The sequence below is a fragment of the Phocoena sinus genome, chromosome 20 (genome assembly GCF_008692025.1).
Source record: "Phocoena sinus isolate mPhoSin1 chromosome 20, mPhoSin1.pri, whole genome shotgun sequence".
In the NCBI taxonomy this organism is placed as follows: domain Eukaryota; kingdom Metazoa; phylum Chordata; class Mammalia; order Artiodactyla; family Phocoenidae; genus Phocoena; species Phocoena sinus.
Window position 1 is genome coordinate 53,403,386 of NC_045782.1, and position 15,484 is coordinate 53,418,869.

General features: G+C 51.2%; 2 protein-coding genes and 1 long non-coding RNA gene across 21 annotated transcripts in view; 1 reads left to right on the plus strand and 2 right to left on the minus strand.

The window, feature by feature from the left end:
• COG1 (component of oligomeric golgi complex 1) overlaps positions 1-11,436 on the minus strand; it is a 13,237-nt gene extending 1,801 nt beyond the window's left edge. For 6 of the 8 annotated variants that reach the window (XM_032617994.1, XM_032617988.1, XM_032617991.1 and 3 more), the window contains exons 1-11: positions 11,068-11,433; positions 8,099-8,343; positions 7,782-7,963; positions 7,464-7,634; positions 5,071-5,227; positions 4,208-4,418; positions 3,041-3,832; positions 2,359-2,505; positions 1,728-1,889; positions 760-887; positions 180-288 (exon numbers count right to left, since the gene is read on the minus strand). In XM_032617994.1, coding sequence (XP_032473885.1) covers positions 180-288; positions 760-887; positions 1,728-1,889; positions 2,359-2,505; positions 3,041-3,832; positions 4,208-4,418; positions 5,071-5,227; positions 7,464-7,634; positions 7,782-7,963; positions 8,099-8,343; positions 11,068-11,382 — 2,619 coding nt within the window. In that variant the 5' untranslated portion in view covers positions 11,383-11,433. Of the gene's footprint in view, positions 1-179; positions 289-370; positions 650-759; positions 888-1,727; positions 1,890-2,358; positions 2,506-3,040; positions 3,833-4,207; positions 4,419-5,070; positions 5,228-7,463; positions 7,635-7,781; positions 7,964-8,098; positions 8,344-8,750; positions 8,882-11,067 lie in introns of those variants that run through there. The other 2 variants (XM_032617995.1, XM_032617996.1) reach the window with 2 other exon arrangements.
• Positions 5,314-7,022, minus strand: LOC116746437. Its single transcript, XR_004347709.1, has 3 exons — positions 6,724-7,022; positions 5,789-5,877; positions 5,314-5,347 (listed from the first exon to the last, which is right to left on the minus strand). It is a non-coding gene; the product is annotated as an uncharacterized LOC116746437 (long non-coding RNA).
• Positions 9,531-15,484, plus strand: part of SLC39A11 (solute carrier family 39 member 11) — a 431,349-nt gene continuing 425,395 nt past the window's right edge. For 6 of the 12 annotated variants that reach the window (XM_032618001.1, XM_032618005.1, XM_032618010.1 and 3 more), the window contains exon 1: positions 9,531-10,809. The gene's annotated coding sequence lies outside the window, so the exon portion shown is untranslated. Of the gene's footprint in view, positions 10,991-11,574; positions 11,652-15,484 lie in introns of those variants that run through there. The other 6 variants (XM_032618000.1, XM_032618004.1, XM_032618009.1 and 3 more) reach the window with 2 other exon arrangements.

Here is a 15,484-nt window from a genome sequence, read left to right on the forward strand (position 1 = left end):
TGCCTCAGCCCTGAGGTTTCATCTAATCCTCTTTTCGGCCCCTGTAACAACCCAGCTCTGTGTCTTAGCCCCTCTCCCCACTGTGTCCTGGAGCATTGTGTGTTGGGCAGGTCTGTGCTGTAATCTGAGCCCGTGGCGCTGCGTTCACGTTCACGGTGAGCGTGTTCTCCCCGGCTTACAGAAGTCCGCTGCACCAGGCGGTTGAGGTTGCCGTGGAGGTGCGGTGTGAAAACGTCCAGGTCAAACGGGTCAATGAGCGCTTCAAGGTAGTCAGCCACTTTCTCAACTCTGAAAAAAGGATCGAGTGGCTCATTCTCCACGTTTTGTAGGACAGAAACCAATCTTTGGGTGTTGTAATGCTAGACAGGCCCTGGAACTGGGTCTGTTCTCCTTAACTGCTGGCTTAGCCCCACTTGTCACTGATCATTGAGCTTAAATGATCCTCAGGAGTTTCCACCAGATGGGATGTCTAAGTCCAGTCCACAACTTCCCCAGGTTGTTTCTGGGGAGGGTACCGGAGGTTCAAATGACACCCAACAGTTGGTAGGCTGACTCAGAAGAGAGGCATGAGATTCCCCGTACTACACTTGACTGTGGAATCTATCCAGCAGGTGGTCGTTCTTTCTCTTGCTGGTAACATGAGCCCTTACTGTTGAAAACAAACACAACTAATGGGCAACGTGAGGCTAACTCCAGTGGCTTCCCAGAAAAGGGCTGTGCAGGTTTGGGAGAGATGCACGGGAGGGTGAGCCTACCTACCTGGGATCCTGTTTGCTGCGGCCACTCTTCAACTCTTCACCCTTGGTCGTCAGAACGATGTTGAGATAACGCAGATCGTAAAGCAGCTGCAGTGCCCGATTCTGGGTCATTGGAAATGCACCTTCTTTCTGCAAATGAATTTCCCGTCCCCACCCATTAAGGGAGATGACTTGTTATCTGAGAATAAACAGCTTCAGGGTTTGGCTGCGTTTCAGCTAGTTATTTCAGAAGCTTTTTATACTCAGAAGGCCAGTTTAATCTCATAACAATAACAAAAATAAGTTACGTTAGATACCTGGTCTTAAAACTAAAAACCTAATGGCCGGGAAGAGACCCGGCCCTTAAAAAAAGGTCTCAGGTGCTGTAGACAGTCATTTTAAAAGAAAAAAGCTCCTGGCATGAATGAAGGAGAGGCCTTTTGAGGAAACTCAGGAGAGAAGACTTAATATGAACTCCTTCGCAAGTCAGGAGTTGGTCCTGTCTTAAAAATGTCAGTAATGCAATGGGAGGACGCGCCAAAGGCAGAGGGCTGCAGCGCAGTAAGGCAGGAGGGCTGGGCGACAGGAGCTCCCACCGCGGGTGTGCTGGGCTTTGCTACTGTTCCCGAGCCTTCACACTACCCCCCACCCCCCAAGCAGCGCACGTGACCCGCTGCATCCTGAGGAAACAGGTTAATGAGCTGCCCAAAGCCTGCAGTGACCACGTGGCAGTGCTGGGCTTGGAAAGCAGGTCTTTTTAAAAAACTTTCAGGCTTTCGTCCTCGCCACTGGTACGGAACTGCCTTTTCAGTGATGACCAGCTTGACCCTTGGGAATGGGTGTGATTGAAGTCGAGGAGCTGGAAGCCACTACCGATTAGATAGCCCGGGGCAAGTGGTCCTTATCACCTGGAATCCTGGGTGTGACGTGCCCAAACCCAAGAAAAAGCTACAGTTTTTGTTTTTAATGGGAAAAAATTCACACACCTACCTTCACCTGTTTTTCTTCTGAGAGTTTCTCATAGGCAGCTACTACTTCAACCAGACAGCTTTTCAGCATCTCCTGCAGTGTCACCTTGGGCAAGGCATGGCCTCCAACCCGATTAATTTCCTGGCATAAGCTCAACAGGAAGGACTGTACATACCAGGACGGCTAAAAGAACAAAGGAATGTCCAGTTGCCAACTTGGCCCAATGCAGCGAGACGGGCTAAGAGTGGATTCATTTACCCTACCTAGGCTTATACGCCAGGACCTTGACCCCCGCAGTCGGCCCCTCTCCGAGCAGAGACCAGTGAACAGATACAAGTGACGGCTGCTGCCATTCCCTTGGTGGCCTGGCACCGTGTTTTCCATTGCTGTTTCTACTTTAGGGCGAGTGGTTCTCTAATTAGCACAGAGTCTGTGCTGCAAAAGGCAAGACTCATGAACTGACTCCTCGAACAGTCTCCTATTTACTTGGCCCTACGCCCTCTTTGCTCCCAGAGTAGAAAGTTACACGTCTTACTTGCAGCCCTTCCTCAGAAGCTGTATGCTGAATGATTATTTCTCAAGTCTCGGTCCTTTCCACAGAGCAGGTTTTCCCCTTCCCAGTGGCGGGCCCCTCGTGGCGGCCCTTACATACCTGGACAGGCAGTCGGATCTTGGACGTGACGCTGCTGCCAGACTCTGCTTCCTCCTGGATTTCTAGTTCATCCCAACTGGTGGCCGTGGCCAGGACTGAGCCAGCATCATCTAAAAGTAATGACTGGGTGAATCCATGAGCCAAAACCTGGTAATAGAAAGCAAATATCCATATGGGCCACTCAGATCCTTTGTGGAGTTTGTTGCAAACTACTCGAGTCATCTTGGGACGAGCTTCTGCTGCTTGCGCTGTGTGTGGGATGGCGAGTGGCACACCTCACTTTTCTTCTAACTGCTGATGCCAGCAACGGGGATTTCGTTGCCAACTACCCTACAGATGTCAGGGGCCACCTCTTAAGAAACCAGTGGAGACGATGACATTTAGGTTGAAGAGCAGAAAACAGAGACCCTTGTCCAGGGAGAAAGTCTTTCATTCTCATCAGATGGAAGGAAAAAATTCCAGGGTTTCTGTCTATAAAATGTAGGCTAAAACGAATAGAAAAGTTTTTACATTTGAGCTATCTGGCAGAGATAAATGAAAATAACTGTGTGAAATAAGAATTGTTATTCCCTTACTATTGAAAGGCCTTATTGAGCTTGGCCAGCCTGGACTATGACAAAAAGGGGACAGAAATGGGGACTGCCTGGCGGGCACAGAAGGAATACGTTTACGTGTCACTCACCTTCACAACCGCCGAGCTCCAGACCCTGTAGCCCATCACGCTCTGCTGTAGGAGGAGCTCCTTCACTTCCTGCCACTTGGCCTGCATGGGAACTATCTCCTGAGTTTTCCCCTTCCCCTGTTTTTTCAGAGCCCTCGAATCCCTTGCTGGTTTCTCAGTGCTCCCTGACTTTCCCAAGATGCACTGCTTCAGGTGGGGACACAGTTCTCCCAGTGACTGGCAGAGTCTGGCCATGAAAAGGACCGAGTGTAGCTTGAGCCCGTCGAGAGCGTCCTGCTGCCCTTGTATAGCCTGCTGGATGCGCTGCAGTTCCGCCTGGACGCAGTCCGTGATGTGCCTGACACAGGCCGTGGAGTGCGTCCGCAGCATCTCCTGCACGGTCCCCGCGTCTGCGTATCTGTCAAAGGCACAGTTCCTGGTTTGCGCGGGAGAGATGTCCTTGGCGGGTGACGGGTCGCCAGAGGGAAGGTAAGCCAGGAGGTCCTCCAGTTTCACCTTCAGTTTCGAATCTAGGGCAGAACAGAAGCTCTGTACACAAGGGCTAACGGCTTGTGCTTTCATGGAGAGCCCACTGCCCGGAAATTGAGCCCGGTTTGACACGCTGACCCAGGCAGCGTCGGGAGGCAGGTCGCTGGGACTCTCGGACCAGAGGAAGAGAGACATGTTATGCTCGAAGTGGATGTGCTTATTTGAAGTGGAGCTGCTGGTGCTACTTTCAAGTTCCCGCAAGGCTGAAATGAGGAGCTCTTTGGAACTACTGGAGATGGAGTCAAAGCCTTCTTTTGTCAGAGTCTGAAAGCAAAGGAGAGAAGAGTTCTTCAAATCCCAGTTCTTTCCAGGAAATCGCAAAACCAGAGCACTAAGTGGCAATCTATCCCAACATCCAGTGTTCTCCACCACGCTCAGGAAGATGGCATGGTGGTGGCAGAGAACAATGTCATCACTGATGGGCGTGGACATGTTCCCAACCACCCGACAGATGCCTGGCCTCTTTTTCAGCGCCAGAATCCGTTCATCTTTACGGCTCATTATCCAGAAGAGTCAGCCCTGGAGTAGGTCGGCAGGGAAAGAATATACTTAGGAAGTGGCGGGAATCTCCCCAGACAATCAAAAGATCACACCGGGACTGGCCACCGAACAGCTGGACCACGCGATTTCCCACCTCACCTGCAGTCGGTCCAGGAACAGCTGCTGCATCAAATCCTCCCAGAACAAGAGAGGCCTGTCCAGAAGCCGCCGACAGATCACATCCCAGCTGTGATGGATCGACTCATTGGCAAGTAACTCCCACGTGGCATCCCGGATCGCCGCGAGACCTTTCATGCTCGTCACGTACATGAGCAGGTTGCTGATCCCATTTTTAATGTCTTCATTACACCTGCAACAAAATCATTTTCCTTGGGCTTCATTAGTTTCGTGGTTTTCACACCTTTATTAAGAAAAATAGCTGGACTCCACTTGAAAACCTCTTACCTGGGTCCTACTATGTAAATATCTATTATGTATCAGAGTGTTTATAAATATATAAACACTTCAAGGAGTTTGGGATTAACATGTTCACACCACTATACATAACACAGGTAAACAAGAACCTACTGTACTGCACAGGGAACTATACTCAATATCATGTAATGACCTATAATGGAAAACAATTTGAAAAAGAATATATATGTGTATGTATAATTGAATCACTTTACTGTACGCCTGAAACTAACACAGTATTGTAAATTAACTACACCTCAATTAAAAAAAAACAAACACACACAACACTGCACTAAATAAAAGCATAGGAGTGGCAGAACTCTAACATAAAGAGGGTCTAAAATCCTCTACGTCACATGTTGAAAGACAAATTCCCTCTTGGTTCTCCCAGTGGGGGCTAAGCGCCGTGAGCGCAGTGAGAGACGGCTGAGGTGGGGCTGGCCTGACCCAGAGCACCATCCATACGGTCAGGGCTCTCCCTCCTTCCTGTGGTCACAGGCGAGGCTGGGTGGGTCCTGTCCCCCGCCAGGAAAGCTCTGGCTACTTACATGTGGATCCACTTCTGCAGTGTGTCTTTCAGGTACTCCTGGCTGATGGGACGCGCAAGTGTGCGGAGAGCTGGCTGGAACTCGACGACGGATGCGGGCAGGTGTTTGAACCAGCTGCACAGCTTCATGCCCTCCTGCAGGACACCAATGCCCTTTCCTAAGGAGAGGGCCAAGGGACAGGTCATCGGGACCATCCTTTGAACGGCAAATTAATAAAGGACCTGGAAGGAATTTCCAAAAATCATCCAGTCTTCCTCTGGGCAGCCGGACTAGACCCCTGAAATAGGGGGAAAAAGAAAGCACAGAGTATGTCCAGGCCTCCCCTCATCAGGGAGGGAGTGTGGCAGCTTCCCTCCAACTCTGCCATCCTATTGGTTGACAAGGCAAAGGACAGAGAGGAAAGGAATGGGGGAAAAATGAGAAAGGAGGAAAATGAGGGCTATGTAATGCTTGGCATTTTAAAAGTAGAACTTCCGTTGGGAGAACTTCCGTTGGGAGATAAAGTAAGCCAGAAATGAGACTGTTTAATACACATCTCTGTCTGAAAATGACCTCCGGCTGTCACCACGTTCTACTCGCTTCCCTTCTACCTTTGGCCGTGCCTCCTCCGTCTGACCTCTGAGTTCTGGAGTTTCCTGAGGCTCAGTCCTCCGTCATCCCCTCCCCTTACTGATGTCATCCGCCCCAAGGCCTCAAACAACAGCCACTGCAGACGCACCGTGTGTGTCTCCCCGGCCAGACCGCTCACTGCTCTCTTCTGGACCCACGGTTGCCTCTCCACTCCACGTTCCCACTCCAAGGTCTCAGCTGTTTCCAAGGCAACATTTTCAAAAGTAAATCCATCAGCAGCCCTTTCAAACCAACTCCTTGTCGAACCTCCTACACTGTCAGTGGGAATGTGAATCGGTGCAGCCACCATGGAGAGCAGTATGGAGGTTCCTTAAAAAACTCAAAATAGACTTGTCATATGATCCAGCAATCCCACTCCTGGGCATATATCCAGAAAAGACGAAAACTCTAATTTGAAAAGATGCACGCACCCCAATGTTCACTGCAGCACTATTTACCACAGCCAAGACAGGAAAGCAGCCTAAATGTCCGTGGACAGATGAATGGATAAAGAAGGTGTGGTACATATATGCCATGGAATGTTACTCAGCCATAAAAAAGAATGAACTAATGCCATTTGCGGCAACATGGATGGAGCTAAAGGTTATCACACTGAGTGAAGTCAGAGAAAGATAAACATCATATGATACCACATATAGTGGAATCTTAAAAAATGATACAGACGAGCTTATTTACAAAACAGAAACAGACTCACAGACATAGAAAACAAACTTATGGTTACCAAAGGGGAAAAGGGCGGGGAGGGATAAATGAGGAGTTTGGGATTGGCAGATACAAACTACTATATATAGAACAGATAAACAATAAGGTCCTACTGTATAGCACAGGGAACTATATTTAGTATCTTGTAATAAACTATAATGGAAAAGAACCCTAAAAAGAATATATAACTGAATCACTTTGTTACACACCAGGAACTAACACTGTAAATCAACTATACTTCAATAACGAAACAAAACAAAAAACTCCTTTCTAGTAAACTTGGACCCCTTCCTTCCACACCCTCTGCAGCCAATCCCTCACCAAACTGTCTGCTAAACACATGTCCGAGTTGCCCAGTCAGCTCCATCTCTGCTGCCCCCATCGTCTGTCACGTGGTCACGGTGAGCTCTCAGCATCCACTCCAGCCCCAGGGGGAACCACCGGCACATAAAAGCCAAACGCATTTAATTCCAATTGGGACAAATGCTGCCAAATAAAAGTACAGGGTGCACGGGAACATATAACAGGACCACCAAGCCTGGAAGGTCCTAGAAGGCTATCCACTGCTCTGTTCACACAGCGCTGTATTCTCTGCTCCCAAATGATAAACTGGCCACGTGTCTTCTCATGCTACTCCTCCCCTCACCCACTTCCCCTCAGCTTCCCCTGCTTTTTTTTCAGTTCCTCATATACTAACATCCTCCTTGCCTCAGGACCTTTGCACCTCCTCTTCCTTTTGCCTGGAACCCTCTTCTTTGCCTGACTAACTCTTACTCAACCTTCAGGTTTCACTTTAAATATCCTGTCCCCAAGGAAGTCTCCGGCCTTGGTCCCTCCATTCAATGCTACCAAGTCAAGTTGCACTCTGCCTTTATAGCAATGACCAATATTGATATGAAGCAGATATCTGCATATCCACTAGACTCTGACCTCCAGGAAAGTGGGCCCATATCCGTCCAATTCACTGCTGTGTCCCCAGAGCCCAGCACAGTCGCGGGCAGATGGCAGATGCTCAGTAAATGAATGAACCAGAAAATAAAAGCGGTCGGCTAAGGGCTCACCAGTAGGGTGCTGGCCTGTGATGTTGTCCAGAGTAGAGAGGAGCATGCCACAGGGCAGGGATGGATCTGGCAGCAGACCTTCCGGTAAAGTGTAGAAAAGAGCATGAGCTTGGTTCAAAGTGGTGGCCAGCAACTCCACTAATGAGCAAATCTGAGACTTGACACCAGCACCTACGAGAAGAAGCCATCCTCTTTTAACAACTTTCCTTCAGTAAAGTTAGAAACAGAGGACGCTGTGGAAGCTTCGGCCTCCCTCAGCTTGTTCTGCTCCGTCCCCGGGTTTATGGCCCAAATCCTGTGGAGAGCAGCCACACCCACCGTGGTGCTGCTGGTTGAGCAGTTTCTGAATAGCTGCCTTTCTGGCCAACAGGAAGTCCGCTAGGGCTTGGCGCGGAGAACTCTCTTCTAAGAGCATCACAGAGCACAGGGCCTCGGCCACGGCTTGGTCGGCCACGGCTTGGCATGTAAGCAGCATCTTGCTCTCATGCAGGATGGCTGACCTAGAGAGAGGACGACAGAGGTCATGGGGAGCTTTTTACATCTGGGGAGAAGAACCCCAGTACATCAGGAAAGGAGACACACTCCATAAAACTGGAGTGGGGGAGCATGGCCATCACCAGAGCAGGTCTTTTTACCGGAAGTGGCTGGCCGCCGCCAGCTGCTGGCTGAGTATAGGGAATCGGGAGAGGACAGGGCTGTATCGGGAACTAGAAGGATCCAGCTGGAGCAGCTTGTGAAGGTGGCAGCAGAGCAGGTAGAGCTGTGTGGCGTGGAGATACTCAGAGGCCTCCATGGAGCTCCAGATCTTCTCAGGAATTTCTAGCAGTAGTTTGATCTGGGCAGCCATGCTGTAGAACTTCTCCTGGGACGGCTGCTGTGGCTGCGGGGAAAGGCACAGAGCTAAGTCAGGACAAACAAAAGCGAGGTCAGCGTGGGGCCGGCTAGGGGAGAAGTATGGGGGCATCTGGGGGGGTACAAAGCTTCCACGAAGCCAGATTCAATGCCGCTCAGCAAGGCACCAAGGTTCGTGTAGCAGAATTACTGGAGTCAAGCTTTTCCTACCGGTTGCACCTTTGCTCCATCCCATGGAGGGGCAAACCGAATCTGGTCATCGCACAGACAGGCTATCAGGGAGCCGATGCTCCGCCCCTCGAGTGAGCTCTCCCCTTCCCTTGCTTGGCGCTCGGCCTCCCTACATTCTCTCCTGCTGCTCTGAAAGCATCGTGGGCTTCTCTGCTGGCTGCTTCTCTTCGCCAACCTTCCACCAGATCTTCACGTTCCACTCACCTCGGTCTGTCCTCTTCCTTCACGATTCTCCTCCCTGAAGCGCCAGCTCCAGGCAGATCACCACCGCATCTTGTAGTCCCCCGCTGCCCTGAATCCCCGTCGAGCCTTTTCTGCCGCTGCCAGACATCTCCCCTTGGAACTTTCGCTGCTATTCTATAATCAGTATATCTAAAACTAAATTCATCTCCCTATACCAAAAATTTTAGCCATCTGACCTCCCTCAACATCTTCACATATACCAATCACTCTGTCCCCAGATCCCAGGAAAGTCAGGTCCTTCTGATGGTTCTGTCGACATCTCTACGACCTAGGTTTCTGCTACCACTCCCATGATTCTACTGCGGGTCATCATCATCTCACACTTCGATGAATCCAAAAACATTTCGCTTGCTCTGTGTTCATTCTCTGTCCCCTCCAACCTATCCTTTTCCTTTGCTGTCAAGTCAACCTTCTTCACAGGCCATTAAGATCGTATCTTTGCTCAGTTCTAAAAGGCTCCTTACTGCCTAGTATCTTAGCCTGGCGGTCAAGGGTTTCCTGTCCTTCCACTGCTTTCTTCCAGGGACCTATTCTTTTTTTAAAAATATTTATTTGGCTGTGCCGGGTCTTAGCTGTGGCACACGGGATCTTAGTTGCGGCACACGGGATCTAGTTCCCTCACCAGGGATCGAACCCAGGCCCCCTGCATTGGGAGCACGGAGTCTTAACCCGTGTTTAAGACAGGACCACCAGGGAAGTCCCTCTAGGGACCCTTGAATCCACTGGTTCTCATGTGTGGGGAGGAAGAGGATTTCCTCCCCCAGGGAACACGTGGCAATCTCTGGGGACATTTCTGATTACCACAGTCGGGGACAGGAGTGCTACTGGCACCTAGTGGGAAGAAGCCAGGGATGCTTCTAAACATCCCTCGATGCCCTGGATAAGCATCTCCAACAAGGAATGATCCAGTTCAAAATGTCAACGGCACCAAGGTTGACCAACCCTGCTTTAATCAAATTGATACTTGGTTTTAATTGTCTTTACATACTCCAGACCCCCTATTCCAAATCTCATCTACCCTAAACGCCTCTCCTAACTGAGAAGGACCCAAGCCTGAAGTGACTTCCTTCAGAATTCTTATGGTAAATGTACACAATTATTCTGGGAATCAATCACCCATTATCCTAAAATGTCTTCTTCTGCTATTCTAAATTGGTTACATTTTTCTCATCAACTTTCCATGGATATAATTTCTCAAATAGATTGTAAGCTCCTTTAGAGCAGAATTCTGATTCTTTGTGCCTTGAACACAGAAGGCGCTCAAATTTTTGTGGGTTTGACTGAGAATAAATAAGATATAACAGGAATAAAAATAAATGTTTCCAAAAACAAGCCAGCACAAATTAGCTTAGGGAGGGATGAAGTCTCTCATTTCAGAAGTTAGCGAAGAATTTCCAATCTTCTATGGTTCTATCGTGTGAGTCCAGCCTAATGACCTGCATTTTTCTAAAACCCAGACTGTATTAAAAAGCTCCAAACTGGACCTAAACTGTACTTTTGCAATTTCTTCTTCCACGTCGCTGCAAGGATCTTCTCCCAGGTTTAAGGACAAGTGTCTACCCTTCTCACTCTCCACACCCTTTCACTTTGCCACCCTAAGTCATCGTTCTTTAGGAGCACAAAAGGCTGCTCCACTTTTAGGATCAGCATTTTTCCACGTTGGGTCTAATCATTAGCGTCTGGGGCGGGGGGCAGGGGGGAACACTTCGGATCACCTGATTAGAAAAACCTGAGTTCCTTAAAATGAAAATGTTCCGCTATTAAAAGACGAGAGCTGGATGGGCTGGTTACTAGCCTCCAACGACTCCCACAGAGGGTAGCAGAGCTCTTTGGGGCCGTGGGAGTTATTCTTGGGAGTGGGGTGGGGGCGGGGCTGGGAGGAAGATTGGGAGGAGGAAGGAACGACTTGGGGGGAAGGTGTCAACACGGGAGAACTCTGTTCCAGCGACAATGTCAGGAGACGTGATACAGGGAACGAGTTGAACAGTCTAGCGAGAGACCCCTGGCGTCTCCATCTCAGGTGGGAAGACAAGCCCGGCGACCCCACGGGTGAGGTGAGGGGGGCGACGCCCGGAAGCGCGGGAAGGCTCCCGAGGAGACGGCCGAGGGACCGTGGAGAACGGGTCAGCAGCAAGGGAAGGACCGCGGGCGTCCCCCCAGGAGCTGAGCGCAGTGGGTGGCGGGAGCTCTTCCAGAGGCAGGTGAGGCCCAGCCAGGGGCGCCGACCGACCCGCGGGGGTGGGAGCGGCCGGGCCGGGGGCGGGGGCCCGGGGCTGACCTGCGGGTCCCGCGGCGGCCGGGGCGCGGCTGAGCCAGCCTGGCGGAGGCGGGCGCAGTACTGGTCGGTGGCCTTCACGGCGCCCACCAGCCCCTCGGCGCAGCGGCGCATCTGGCCGATGGTGTCGGCCGCCTCGATCAAGTCGCGGTACCGCTCGCCCACCATCTGCCGCAGCTCCTCCTTCTTGTGCTCAATCTCGGCCCGAACTTGGCGCTCCAGCCCGCGAATCTCCTCAGCGCCATGGCTCTCGAAAAGCGCCGCGGGGTTCCTAAGATCCAGCCGCTTCAGAGCTGGGGAGGCGGCCGCGGCTGCCATGATGAACTCGTCAACCGCCCAACAGGCTACTTCCGTCCGGGGGAACGCCGCCCGGCGGCCATCTTGGTTGGGGGCGGAAGCGCTTCCGGCCCGCTGAGGGCCATGCTTGTTCGGGGGCGGCCGAGGGGCGGGACCGCCGATGGGCGGCGCTTTTTTAAAAGGAAACTGTGTGGTGGTTGATTCGCTAAGGCTGGCGGTTCCTCTGCGGGTCCAGCCTCTAGTGGATTTGAAGCCCCTCCCAGCGCGGGTGGAGCCTTTCCAAGTTGGAGGTAATTATAGCCAAGCGCCCGCGGTCTGATTGAAACGCCTTCTCGGGATGCTCGGATCCCTCGCTGGGTCTGTCGCGCCCCGGGACAGGGGTCCTTCTCCTGAGACGGCGCAGTTGCACTCTCGGCCGGTCCCCTTCCCCTAGGCTCCCTCGGCCGCCCCTGTGTCCTGGGCGGGCTGGGGAGCCGGGTGGGCGCGCAATGCTGACCGTAGGTGCTGGACCCTCACCCCTGGCTCTCGGCGTGCAGCCTTCTGGGGCGTCCTTGTTATTCGTTATTTACTCTGGACATCCACCGAATGCAATGTTAGGAAAAGGGAAGCGTGAGTCCGTTTTTGTTCACTGGAAAGTAACTTCACAGATGCTGTGTACCGGGCCTGAGCGCCGGCACAGGCTCTCTCTTAAGGGGTGTGAGCGCGCGCTCGTTTGCTTCTGGTTTTCTTTTGTTGTTGCTTATTTTGGGGTTTTCGTTTTGTGTTTCAAACCAGTGTTATACCATCAAAGATGTCTTCCCTGATATAACCTTACACTGGCACCAGCACCAGTCTGGAGAGGAGGGTAGTGGACAGTGAGGAAACGACCTAAATGCCTGAGAAAACAACGCCTGGGGGTGGGGCAAGGGAGCCGGGTTGGGGGGAGGACGCCTAACACTGACTCAGTGATAATGAAACTTGGAGAGTGTGGCCTCTCTCTTCTAAGTATTTCCAAGACCCTTCATTAAAAAAAAAAAAATTTACGGGCTTCCCTGGTGGCGCAGTGGTTGGGAGTCTGCCTGCCGATGCGGGGGACGCGGGTTCGTGCCCCGGTCCGGGAGGATCCCACATGCCGTGGAGCGGCTGGGCCCGTGAGCCGTGGCCGCTGGGCCTGTGCGTCTGGAGCCTGTGCTCCGCAATGGGAGAGGCCACAGCAGTGAGAGGCCCGTGTACTGCAAAAAAAAAAAAAAAAAAAAAAAAATTTATTATTGAAGATTTCATATCCACACTAATGTAGAGAGAATGGTATAATGGGCCCACCAGCTGGGTTTTACACTTACTAAGTCACGGTCAGTCTCATGTATATCCCTACCCACTCCCTCTCCCTCCCACTACCTCCATTATTTTGAGGTGAATCCTGTAAATAAATCATTCATTTATAATATTCTAGTTTACCTCACAATAGCCCTACGATCTAGGGAATTTTACAGGTGGATAACCTGGGCCCCAGAGAGGCAAACAGATTTTACTCAGTGTCATTTTCAAAGCCTGTCCACAAAATGCTCCGATACACTTCAGCCCTGCAGAGTAGGTAGGAATAATTATTCTATGCATGACAAAAAACCAGAGAAGCTTGTTTATTCCTGTCCACGTCACATGGTTACTAAGGGACAGAATCAGCCCTTAGACCTAGAATTCTGAATTCCTTTTCTACTTTGTCACACAACTTCCCACAAACTCAAAGCACTCCCTGGTGGCAGGTCTGCACTTTGCTGTCACTGCAGTGCCATCCTGTAGGGACACTTGTTGGTGTTTGACTTCCCAGCACCTGCAGAACCTCTTTTCTGTGTTTGAGAAAATTACTGCCTTACGGCAAGATCTGTTCCCCTTACAGCTGAGCTGGGATCAGCCAATCAGACACAACCAGCTAGGACTTTATTATTTTTTTTATAAAGATACTTTTCATTTATTATTTATTTACTTATTTATTTATTTTTGGCTGCATTGGGTCTTCGTTGCTGTGTGCAGGCTTTCTCTGGTTGCGGCGAGTGGGGGCTGCCCTTCATTGCGGTGTGTGGGCTTCTCACTGCGGTGGCTTCTCTCGTTACAGAGCATGGGCTCTAGGCGCGTGGGCTTCAGTAGTTGTGGCTCACGGGTTTAGTTGCTCCACGGCATGTGGATTTTCCCGGACCAGGGCTCAAACCCGTGTTGCCTGCATTGGCAGGCGGATTCTTAACCAGTGGGCCACCGGGCAAGTCCCACCTAGGACTTCATAGATGGAGAGCTAGTGATGTCAAGGAACAGGGACAGTGGAGACTTTGTTTTCATGGTGACAGAGGCGTCCCCTGCAAACATCCAGTCTCCGGGGGCAGCGGAGACATTGAATCCAGCTGCAGCGCTCAGCTGCCAGTGCCAGCAGTGGTCCTGGTGACAGCTATGGGTGACCAGAATGGTGTCCTCACCAGAATTGCCCTGAGGCGTGTTCTGACTGGGTTCTGAAGGTTAGTTTCCCTTTGTCCCTGTCTGTTTGCTGAGCCTGGTTCCCCACCTTTCCCAGAGATTCTATGAGTCGTCTGATATCTTATCGATAAATTTCATTTCTTTGAAAAGCAAAAACACTTTCAATTGCTTGCCTTAGAGACCCTAACTGACCCAGACTCCCCGAATTTCCAGCTCCACGAGTTTGGCTGGCCTCTTTCAAACGGCAAGAGGGAGGAATGTGAACAGTCAGCTAGGGTTTGCACGGGGTGGGGGGGGGCACTTGCGCACACACCTGTCATTTCAGGTAGAGGAAAGGCAAGCTCGTCAGCTGACATCACCGCAGAGCGTGTTCTGAAGGCAGGGCTTTCCCTACCCCTTCTCTCTGCTTCCCTAGCCAAGTTCACCGCGCTGCCCTGAAGATGCCGCTGTTGCTCTTCTGCTCGCAGATCCGAGTGCCTAACAGAGGCCGTTACCACACCGGCTTCTTGCCTGGGTGCTGCGAAAGCTCTGTGTCTTTGACTCTTTATCCTCCACACCCGCTTTCCCATTCCCCCGGCATTGAAGAGGCAGCCCTTTCTTTTTGCGCCTTCTGCGTTGTCGCCCCATAAAACCAGGATGTGGGCAAAGAGCTCAGCTTCAGCAGCTGGGCAGGGCACTGGGCTGAACCAGGGGCAGAGATGAGAAACCGTCTTTTTTTTTTTTTTTTTTTTTTTGTCTCTGGGAGGCACACAAGTAAGAGGCACCTCCTCGTTTTATTGCCATCTTTTTTTTTTTTTTTTTTTTTTTTTTGCGGTACGCGGGCCTCCCACCGCTGTGGCCTCCCCCGTTGCGGAGCACAGGCTCCGGACGCGCAGGCCCAGCGGCCATGGCTCACGGGCCCAGCCGCTCCACGGCATGCGGGATCCTCCCGGACCGGGGCACGAACCCGTGTCCCCCGCACTGGCAGGCAGACTCTCAACCACTGCGCCACCAGGGAAGCCCTATTGCCATCTTTTAATTTTGGCTTAGAGATGAGTGCGTATGTGTGTATCTTGTGGCAGTCTTGATGTCAGATTTTCTTCCTTTCACGTTAAATCTTTTTGGGTAGAATTTTAAGCATCCAGTATTTAAGTTCAAGAGATTCCATGTAGATCACATTGGGTTTCTGAAGTCAAACCTAGGCATTCTGCCAGTTATATAATATAGCTGTAGTTTGGAGCACCACCTAGGCACTCCGCATATATCTTTAATTCTCACAATAATTCTATAGCATAGCTGGTCTTACACTCATTTGATTGGTAAAACAAGGTTCAGCAGGACCAAGGCGTCCGCCTGAGATTACGCAGGTAGCCAGCGGCTGAGTGTGTCTTCAGATCCCAGTTAGTTTGACTCTCCAGTCCTTGATCTTTGTTGTATCGTTAGCTTCAAAGAAAATTTCAGAACATCAAGAGGCAGGAGAGCCAAACAATCTTGAAGCAAAATTCAGATGGTACCCACACTGCCTCCTGCCCTTTGCCCAAAGGTGGGGCTTTACAGGTACAAGCAGGGACTTCCCTGGTGGCGCGGTGGTTAAGAATCCGCCTGCCAATGCAGGGGACACGGGTTCGAGCCCTGGCCCAGGAAGATCCCACATGCCGCGGAGCAACTAAGCCCATGCGCCACAACTACTGAGCCTGCACTCTAG